Source organism: Bison bison, unplaced genomic scaffold, assembly GCF_000754665.1.
Source record: "Bison bison bison isolate TAMUID 2011002044 unplaced genomic scaffold, Bison_UMD1.0 scf7180017864201, whole genome shotgun sequence".
NCBI classification, from domain to species: Eukaryota; Metazoa; Chordata; class Mammalia; order Artiodactyla; family Bovidae; genus Bison; species Bison bison.
Genome location: NW_011494773.1, coordinates 1,692,589 through 1,703,188, shown reverse-complemented (window position 1 = coordinate 1,703,188; position 10,600 = coordinate 1,692,589). Strand labels below are relative to the sequence as shown.

The 10,600-nt window shown below is 46.3% G+C and overlaps 1 protein-coding gene across 1 annotated transcript in view; it reads left to right on the top strand.

Moving 5' to 3' along the window:
• The window catches only part of POMT2 (protein-O-mannosyltransferase 2), a 45,182-nt gene that overhangs the window by 31,448 nt on the left and 3,134 nt on the right, over window positions 1–10,600 (top strand). The window contains exons 10-16 of the mRNA XM_010844382.1: window positions 25–91; window positions 2,338–2,407; window positions 4,134–4,212; window positions 5,394–5,545; window positions 5,981–6,072; window positions 7,152–7,228; window positions 10,543–10,600. Coding sequence (XP_010842684.1) covers window positions 25–91; window positions 2,338–2,407; window positions 4,134–4,212; window positions 5,394–5,545; window positions 5,981–6,072; window positions 7,152–7,228; window positions 10,543–10,600 — 595 coding nt within the window. The remainder of the gene's footprint in view (window positions 1–24; window positions 92–2,337; window positions 2,408–4,133; window positions 4,213–5,393; window positions 5,546–5,980; window positions 6,073–7,151; window positions 7,229–10,542) is intronic.

Sequence of the window (10,600 nt, the reverse complement as noted above, 5' to 3'; positions counted from 1 at the left end):
CCCCTCCTTCCCCCACCCCCCCAGGTCACCACCTATTTGCACAAGGACTACAACAACCTGTGGATTATTAAGAAGCATAATTCGAACTCAGGTAATGCGGCAGAGAACTGATGCTTCTATTGTTACTTACTCTGAGCCTTCCTTAACATTTCTCATGCTTCCAAAAGAATGGTTCTAGGATGGGCTTTCCTGAGCATTCTTTGCCATCTTGACTGATCTCAGTTATCCTTTCAAAAGTGATTTATTGAGTCCCCGCTATATCCCAAGGACTGTGGTTGGTCTAGGGATAAGCAGTGAGCTAGAGTGATAAGATCAGGCCCTGAGAGCTGTCATTTTGAAGCCAGAGAGCAGGCCGAGGCTCAGACTTGGTCTGGATGAGGTTCCCTGGGTACGTACCGGGGACACACAGTCGCTGCTCTTGTCTGATTTGGAGCACAGCAAGCCCTGCAGACCCCAGCGTGTGGTACGGCGTGGCTGTCCGGATGTGATAGAGGGCCGCTGCCCACTGCTCATCCCAGAGCTGGGCCAGTCAGTGGGAGACCCGTGGGCCTGCCAGCCCTCTGGCTAGCCTTGTCTAGGCCTGCACAGCTGCCTCTGAACGGCCTGGGCGAAGCAGCTTTGAAGCACACCTGGCCTCCTGGGGCTTTGTGGCAAGGGCTGTGTCTGTATCTTCTGTTTTTTGGACAGACAGCTGGCTACCTGCAGGCTGTGCCTTCTGCAGTTGAGAAGAGAAGAGAACAGAGGGCGTCTCCCGCTCACCTGCCGATTGTCTTCTGCCGCAGGTGTTCACTGTGACTCCTCGGCAAACACCTCCTGGCTCAGCCTGTCTCGAGTCAGCTGCTCCTGGTCTTCATGGAGAAGTGGCAACTTCTCATCTGAATTCATCTTCTCTGTTCCTTTCCCCAGCTCCTCTTATTGCCATGGTTTTCTGACTAGAAACGTGACCAACATGACCAGTGTCTTTGCACCTACTCCTCAGTAATATGAACTATGACACCATTGTGTGCCTGCGTGCTGAGTCGCATTAGTCATGTCCAACTCTTTGCGACCCTGTGGACGGTAGCCTGCCAGGCTCCTCTGCCGGGTCTGTTCTGTACCCTTATAAGACTGGTATAGATTGTGCTTTGACTTAACAGGCCAAATATAAGTGGTCTATTGCAATGAGGATTTATGAGGGAAGACCAGCTGTCTTTCTAAAGTCAAGTGGGCACAGACCAACTCTTTAAGCATCCCTGTTCTGTTACCCTGTTGTAGCTTCCAGGTTAAGGTGGCTGCGTTTCACCCAGTAACGAAGGAGTCATGTGAAGGCAGGTCGCCCCAAGCACTTGGGAAGCGGGAACTGTCTAGATGAAGGGTTCTGTGTTCTTGATGGCCGTAAGTGCCCCTCCCCCACAGGCCCATGTGAAGTAAAACTTCCCTCCCCGTTGATGTATCTGATCTGTCATCTTGCTGATTATTCTTTTTAAGAGACCTTAGGAGGCAGCGTAGGAATGGGCATCTCTCCAGCTGAGGTCTCGAATTCTCTTGCGAGCCAGTGATTTGTCCTGGTAGATCTCTTTCCTGACCTTGAATGTTGGTGTCCACTCCTGGGACAGAAATTTGCAAGGATCCTTCTGTGTTGCTCTGATTACTGCCACTTTCCTTTTCCATTGTCGTCACTTCATTAGATCTTCATTGGTCTTGACTTCTTGATGATGTAGAAGTAGTCCTTTTCTTCCATCATTTTCTTTGGTTCACATTGATCAAGTCTATTGCCAGAGACAAGATAATCACTAGCAAAATATGCAGGTTTAACGTTTGATTTTGAAGAGAGCTGCGCAAATGATCATTTGCATGGGATTAATATTTGGCAGACTTTATTTTTACTACCCAAAGGAAAATCTTATTATTTATCTTCCCAGCTTAAAAATCTTCTAGTTGGGGGCTTCAGTGCTTGGCCAATAAAGGCCACGTTTCCCAGCCTGGCATACACAGTCTCGCCCCACTTGTCCACCCCCTGGCCGATTCCCATTCTCCTTTCTGCCTGCCTTAACCATGTGAAGTCATTTGCCATTGATCAAATGAGTTTTTCTCTTTCCTACCTCTGTGCCTTTTCCCCTGTGTCGTTCACCTGACAAAATTCTCCCTCTCCTTTAAGAGTCTTTTCAAGCATTATCTCTGGGGCACGCTTCCCTTCTCACCTCAGACAGTTGGCTTTGGTCCCACAGCATTCTGTCAGCACCTCAAACAGGAGTTACCACATTGTAAATACTATAACTCTTTACTGGTAGGCCCTCGATTAATACTAGTTTAATGAGTGAACGATTTCGGACATCAGTGCTTGTTTCTTCTTGGCAGATCCCCTAGACCCTTCACTCCCAGTGGAGTTTGTGAGACATGGAGACATCATTCGACTAGAACACAAAGAGTAAGTAAATTTGCTGTTTGGCATAAATGAGTGGTTTGAGCGCCAAAGGTAGGGAGCTCTTTTAAGCAGGAAATAAACAGAATCAGATGTGGACCAAGCCCTAGTAAACAGAGCAAGGCTGCTGTGCTAACATGGGAGAATAATTACTTTGCCTGTTTTGGCTTTGGGAAGCTTTGGACTTTGAGTTGGACTTTGAGGGTACCTTTCAGTTTCCTTTTGCCCAGGGGCAGCTGGGGGAGGGCGGGGGAGAAGTATTTGAATGGCCCAAAATTTCTTCGTAAGGGGTTGCCTTTAAAAAGATATGAGTCTGTTTCTGAATATGGCAAACTAGTTCACTTCTCCAGTGTTCTCCCTGAAAATAACTCAAAATGCCAGAACAATGTAAAAGCATCTTTTGAAAAGCATGAAGAACCGACAAAATAGTAAGGAATTACTACATCAAAATCTCAGTGAAAGGGGAAATACAGAGAAAAAGTGGGATGCTGTGGCCCTGTCTGCCTTGTACCTATGATCTTGAGTTTTGAGCTTTGGTTTTTGACTGCCTCTTGAAAGAAGTTTTGAAGGCCAAGCTTTAGGCTCACCCAAAGTGGTGAGTTATTGTGATCTTCACTTCAGATTTATAACCCCCAAAGGCTTGGTGTTAGGGTAAATCTGCCCTATCTACCTATATTCAGAGTTTATTTGGGAAGTCAGAGTGCCTTGGGGGTTAAGGTTTGTCAGGGAAACAAAATCTGGTTCCTGAGAAGTAGTGATTACCAACTGATCTTCATATGGATTTGCAATCCAAATTCATTTTACATGGATTGTCTGAAAATCTTCAAGGCATGAATTTAAATGAACATAATCCTAGATGTGGTAATGTCTCCTAGGTACCTGGCCAAAAGCAAATGTGAATCCTCTTTTGGGAAAGAAATGTTGTTATCCATTCCTATAAATCGTTTTTCAGTAACAGTGTACCGAAAAAGTAACCAAACACTCAAGGAAATAGGGCACTACGTACAAAATGAATGGGAACAGTAGATGACAGAAGCAGCCCTGCAAAAGTTTATGTGAATTATCACATACAGATTTTTAAAATAAAATCAGTGGTTATTATATATATATATATATATATATAAAAGCTATAAGCAGTGTTTTTTCCCTAGTCAGTAGGATTATGGATACTTTAATTTTATTTTTATAATGAACATTGACTACTTGTTATGGATAAAAGTAAGGATTATTACAAAAAGCAAAAGTAAATAAAATCTCAGTTAAACCCTGCACTTCCTGCACAGATCCCCACTTGGTAAAACTGACAGGAGCAGAAACAGTAGATGGGAGGGAGGAGGTTTGCCTGTCTCTGGCATATGTGGATTACAAATGTTAATTTTCTTCCCCCTAAAGCTGCCTCATAAGTCAGACTAGCTTGCCTCAGACCACCAATGTGTTCAGTCATCCCCTCTGCCCACTGCTCAAGTTACGGGTGAACAAGAAGTGGAGCCTTTTTCTTGGCACGTGGTCCAGTACTCCTGTTGGTCTGTCCCTCCTGGCTTGGGCAGCTCTCCAGTTCTCTGGGTATTTCTTGTGGGTGAATGGGCAAGAAGGTCCTGGTTTGTTAGATTTAGAAGTTTTGATTCTAATTTTTCTTCCCTGAACAGATGACTCTGAATATCCTGGGTAAAAGAAGAAACATCACACATCTCTTTTCTTCAGGATAATGGCACTTCTCTCTCTTCATTTCCAGGACTTCTCGGAACTTGCACAGTCACTATCACGAGGCCCCCCTGACCCGGAAGCACTATCAGGTCACTGGCTATGGCATAGTAAGTGAGCCACTCGAGTGTGAGCAGGACGCCAAACATTGTGGGGCCTGGCTCAGCGCCATGAGGCGGAGCGGCCTTCCCAGAATTCCGGAATGTTCCTAACGATTGGCTGCACAGGGACTCTTAGCATTCAGGAGCTTTTTGGCTAGGCTTGCTGTGGGAAAGGCCGCCTGTGAAGTCTATTTTTTTCCATCTCTTGCCTCTATAATAACCATGCCATTTTTATGTTCTGACACATAATAAATGTCAAATATGAATACTATTTGAGTCTCTTTTAAAATCATATTGTACTTAGAAGCCACAGGGCCACAATATGAACCCAGAGGAATATACAGGTCTATCCTTTGCTAGATCCCAAATTCTCATTGGCTTTATTTTTACGGATTACCTCTCTGTTCTGCAGAGGAATATTGTCCACCTTGCTTTTGGATTTTTCCTTCTTGGGGTGACGCAGCTTATTGAGGAAGCTCTATGAGTACTTACGACTTGGGAAGGAGTTTGAAAGCAAATACACCTAGTGGGAAGATAGATTTATGACCAGCTGTCTAAGTTCCCTTCCAAGGGCTTTGGTGCTTCAGTAAAGACTCTGGGTTCCTTAAGGTAGAGTTCCCAATCCTCTTTCCATTTGCTTATCCCACATTATACTAGAGCCAAGACTCTGAACTTCATCTTTTTCTGGTGGGCATCTTTTTCTGGTGGGCATCTCCTGATGAGAATTAGACACAACTGTCTTAATTTCCACAGTATGATATCTAGGCTAGACATTCCTTAGATGGATGAGTGTCCATATGGCCATGGTGACGGATGCAAAGGACCCAAATTTATTTCTGTTGGCTCATAGTGATGTCTTGAGTTTAATTTAAGGGCAGAAGCATCTATTTAGAACTTAAACTGTAGTTCTGTGAAGTGAAGGATTGGACTTCAGGTTCCAGGCTTCATACTACTTTTGTTGGTTGTGATAATGAGGCCTGGGGAAATGGCAGTCACGTGGGATGTTCTTTGGGATGTTTCTCTGGCCCTCTTTTTCTCTTTCCCACCTCAGTCACTTAGGCCAGTTTGGTCTTTGACCTCTGTAACATGATGGCATCTGAAAGGCTGGCCATCTCCCTTTTTTGATGCGCCTTCTCTGAAGTCATCTTATTAATATTTTCTTTGTATTTTTTTCTTAATTTATGTGGCAGAATGGGTCAGGGGACTCGAATGACTTCTGGCGGATTGAGGTTATAAACAGAAAATTTGGAAACCGAATCAAAGTGCTGAGAAGTCGAATTCGCCTCATCCATCTGATCACAGGTTGTGTCCTGGGCTCCTCGGGAAAGGTCCTGCCCAAGTGGTAAGTCTCTGGGGGTTTGGCATCCCAGCAGTGGCTCATGCTTTTCCTTTCACACTTACAAGGAGAATGCCCCGAACTTCCATTCCCGAATGATCAGTGTTCCCCTCGTGTTTGGTTTTTCTTTGTGGTGGATGGAGGGAGAAAAGCCATCAAGAACTTTATGGAGCCCAGAGCTCCAGAGTTCCTGTGGTGTTTCACGTGTTGTAATAGTTGAGCATTTATATCTCTGGCCTGTGATAACTCTCTGGTTCTGTGTCTCTAAACTGGGCATGATGTAGGCTAGACTACTTCTGGGATGGTCATGAAACAGAGAAGTGAGAGGCTGGAAAGAGCATGACCGCTAGGTTGGAAAGAGAAGCGTTCCATGCGGCTGGACAGCACTGCTGTCTGGTGAGTTTCAGGTCTTCTGAGAGACATTGTGACTCCTTTTCACAGGGGCTGGGAGCAGATGGAAGTCACATGCACACCATACCTGAAGGAAACCCTCAGCTCCATCTGGAACGTGGAGGACCATATCAATCCCAAATGTGAGTGAGGTCATGTCCTGGGCTGGCTCTGAAGGGAACATCTCTAAGTCATTCTTATCTGAGGAAAATAACCCTTTACAGACTCTGCTGCCATGGTATCTTATTGTTGCATTGTCTTCCTTTTTTAAACCTAGTCTCTTCATATGAATTGTCTGCATGGGCAGCTCCTTTTTCTGCCTGCTCACTTAGACTTCCTATTCTTCTTTTTTTTTTTTTCCTATTCTTCTTAAATTCTTCTCCCACAAGTGACCAGTGGCCTCACTCGGGGCCAGAGCTGGTTGCCTCTCACTGGATTTGACTCCTGCTGCCGCCTGCAATGCAGGTCCCTCTGCTTGCCTCCTTCTGGGCTCTCTGTTCCCTCTGTGGTTACCTCCCTAACCTCAAGGCTCAGAGCAAGCTGGTGCTTTCCCTTTCTGCCCCTGCATAGGCTCCTCCCCTCCCCACATCCAGCTGAGGCTATTACAGAAAGTGATGGCCACGGCCCTTGATCGATCCTGTATTTACACTCCCAGGCTCCAATTTGACATTTCCGGTCCAGTGTCATCTTCAACTCAACGAGTCTCTGAGCTCATCCTCTCCCTCCTAAACTACCCCCTTTAGGCTTGATTTTTCTTCTTCATGCTTCCCACTTCATTCTTACCACCTAATTTAACCAACCAGCTAATTAACTAGCTAATTAAACAATTCACTGACGAGTATGCTGGGAGCCATGTAGGGCCCTGGGGATGCCTTGGTGAATGAGATAGGCTGGGTCGCAGTCCTCACAACCTGCTTCGGGTGTGGGAGCTGCATTTGGGGCAGCACCATCATGAAGGGTGATGGCCCAAGGGCTGTGGGTGCCTCTGGTTGGGGGTGCGGTGGGGTGGGGCTTTTCATCTGTTGCCATTGCCTCCCTCAGAATGCCTGCTGAGTGCTACAGGCTGAGGGAATGATGGAGAATTCCTCAACACTCTCACAGGCTTGTTAGCTTGTCAGGAAGGTTACCCTCAGACCCTGGCAGCAGAGTGGATATCATGGACAGACAGCTGTGAGGAGAGGCTGTGTGAGGAAGGTTCACGCCTCTATCTTTCTTTTCCCAGTGCCAAACATCAGCCTGGAAGTGCTGCAGCCCAGTTTCCCTGAGATAATGCTGGAGTCCCACATGGTGATGATCCGGGTACCGTGACCCCTTCCCACTGGGAAGCTTCTCCAAGAAGTCTTAGGCATCCGCAGATTTGGATCACAAATCAGTAACCATGCTATAGGCCCGCTGCCCGCTTGTGGAGGACTCTGAAAGTGTCTTCACATACTGACTTAAACTTGGTCTTCCAAGGCACTGAATGATGGTGGTGATGCTGCTGGTGGTAACTTTGTGAACACTTATGCAGCTCTTGTGTGCTGGGCACTACTGTAAGCCCTGCACATGTATTAACTCACTCACTGCTCATTACAGGCCTCCAGAGATTCTGTCCCCAGTCTACAGAAGACAGAACTGAGCATAGAGGTTAAGGGACTTACCCAGGGTCACAGCTAAATGGAAGCGGTGGATCTAGGCCTTCAGAGTCAGTGCTAGTGACCACTACACTCCTCTGCCTCTAAGTGATTCTCAGATCTGTTCAAGTGGCAGAGCCCCTGAAAATTACAGTGCTCTTGGCTGAAAATCATGAGACACTGATAGTTGATTCCATAAATGAAATTAGAATCAGCTAGGATGAAAGGCCCGGAGAAGGCAATGGCACCCCACTCCAGTACTCTTGCCTGGAGAATCCCATGGATGGAGGAGCCTGGTAGACTGCAGTCCATGGGGTCGCTAGGAGTCGGACATGACTGAGCGACTTCACTTTCACTTTTCACTTTCATGGATTGGAGAAGGAAATGGCAACCCACTCCAGTGTTCTTGCCTGGAGAATCCCAGGGACGGGGGAGCCTGGTGGGCTGCCGTCTATGGGGTCGCACAGAGTCAGACACAACTGAAGCGACTTAGCAGTAGCAGCAGCAGGATGAAAGGCCACTTTGAGTGTGCTGTTTATATGCAGCATAAAATCCCAACCAGGACCCCACTCATGTTCCCAGAGAGAAACAGACTGCATAGGGGGGCATGGTTGATGCTTTTCAAGGTTTTAAAGACTCACTGTTTGTGCTCTGTCATTAGTAGCTGACAGCTGACATAGGTTTAAGAACAACTGAGAGACAAAATCTGTAAATTGAGAAAATTCTACCCACTAGCTTAAAATTTCCCCTTTGAATTTGAAAACCCTCCTGCAGTTTTGATGTAGAGGGAGAAAGCTCTTTACTGTGGCTTCTGGAAAACTGGCGCTCTGCAGGAACAATGTTTAGAGCCAGGTTTGTGGACCTCTGCATTGATGCAGAGAGCAGTAGCTCTTGTTTTTTCTTTCCTGGTGAGCCACTGTTGGTCTCTCCTGGAAGTGATTATGTAAGCAGCACTTGGTAAATACAGTTGACTTATTTCAGTAGATTAAATTTAAAAATCCAACTTTTGTCATTTTTGCACATTGGGAGGTGATGAGTTGACAGTAACCAATCTCCGGGTCACTTCTTCCCTGACTCTGTGCTTGTAGCTGTCACTGTGGCCTGATGACAGAGCTCTTTTGAATATATGCCTGTCAGTCAAAATAGTATTTTAGATCTGGGTAGAATTTTAAGACTAAGTCTAAATAAATAGTCTCATTTCTTCTTTCATTATCTAAGAGGTGGAATCAAAGAAGAAAAGAGACATAAGGAAACTTTGTTATTCAACGGATGTAGAGTCACAATGGGGAGAGAGATCAAAATTGTCTGGACTGTAGAAGCTGCAGGGCATCTGTTAGCTGAGCAGGGGTCTCAGGCCTGGGCAGAGAAGGCACCATGCCTGCTGAGGTTAGCTGGAACAAGCCCCCTGGGTACTAAGCATAGAGAACAATGCACAGATATTCAGATTTTCCTTTCTTCCATTTCTTGGTTTACTAAAGGAGCTCGGTTTCTGAAGAGTTTAATGTGTAGGATGCCCTTGGCTTGTTCTAACTCTGGCTGGAGTCCCTGGTTTAGGGCTGAACCGTACTGGCTGGAAGGAATTGATTTCCCTCAGCAGTTGCTCTGGGGTCCAGAATGATTCATTCTTCATTGTGAGGTTCTTAAGATGGCCATAGTGGTTGAGGGGCTGTGCAACTGGCCCATTTGGATCTGACACCCCCCTGTACTTTCTACCCTGAAGGAGCAACCCAGCCACCATAGGGAGGCCTGCAGACAACTCCCAAGCCCTTGAGGCGCTGGGTTAATAAGGCCCTGGCTGGTGGTTCAACGAACCAGGCCTGGATTTTTCTTGAGCTAGACCCGTGGTCCTTATTAGAGCACGGTTTGTGCCTCCGAGGGGGTATTTAATGATGTCCGGAGATGTGTTTGGCTGGCATAATGGGTAGGGGCGCTCCTGGTACCCAGTGAGTAAAAGCTGGGGCTGCTCACCACTCTACACTGCACAGACCAGCCCCCACCGGAGACATCTGCAGCCCAAAGTGTCAGAGTGCCCAGGTGGAGAAACTTTGACCTGACTCCTGCTTGGGAAATGCCTTCTCAGTCTGTCTGATGACGAGGTTGGCGCCTTGTTTTAGCAAAGGTCTGATTTTGCCGTATGAAGACAGGTTATTAGATATTCTTGGCTGGTGGACTGAAGGGACTGAGACTGAGTCCTTCAGACTAAAGTGTGCATTCTCAACCGGGGGGTAATATATTCTTAGAGGGCGAATAAAAGGAAACAGTTTTTTAATGTATAAAACACAGGTATTCATTCATTATATAAACAGCTAAATGGACTATCTATAGTATTAAAATGTCATGAGGGGACTTATTCTGCTGATTGTTTTGCAGTATATACCAATGTTAAGTCATTATGTTGTATACTTGCACCTAATGTTATATATAAATTATACCACAATTAAAAAAATGCTTTAAATGTCACTGCAAGGGAGTGTTTAAGGAAAATATATCTTAAAAATATTGACTGGGGACAGGTAGTAATGAAAAAAAATTACTGAGAAACACTAGGCTAAAGTAACTTTTCCAGAGTCCAGGAACTTAAGAGTTCTGGGTTTGGGTTTGAAATTGGCCTTTCAAGGAAACAAATAACTGAGCCCTGATTTTACACGCCCCTCTCCTCATCCTCTTGACACCTTATCCTTTGCCAGGAAGATGGATATATATTTTGTGCCAAGGGAAACAGGCCTGTCATGCCTCTTTCCCTCGAGCAGAGAGTCTGAGCAGACTGTCTCTGCCAGGACATGGAGGCCTACTCTTTGGGCGAAGTGGGGCAGCTGTGGTCAGCAGGTGTGCGGTGACTGAGAGTGACCCCTGACTCTCCCCTGCCAGCGAGGGAGAGGGCAGAGGAGAGAGGGCTTGTCTTGACATGTGGCCACACATCAGAGATGCCCGACCCTCACGTTCCTGTCAGCCTTCTAGAGCTCTGTCTGGACCAGCTTTTTCCTTACCACTTTCCTGCAGGGGAACAATGGCCTCAAGCCCAAGGACAATGAGTTCACGTCCAAACCCTGGCACTGGC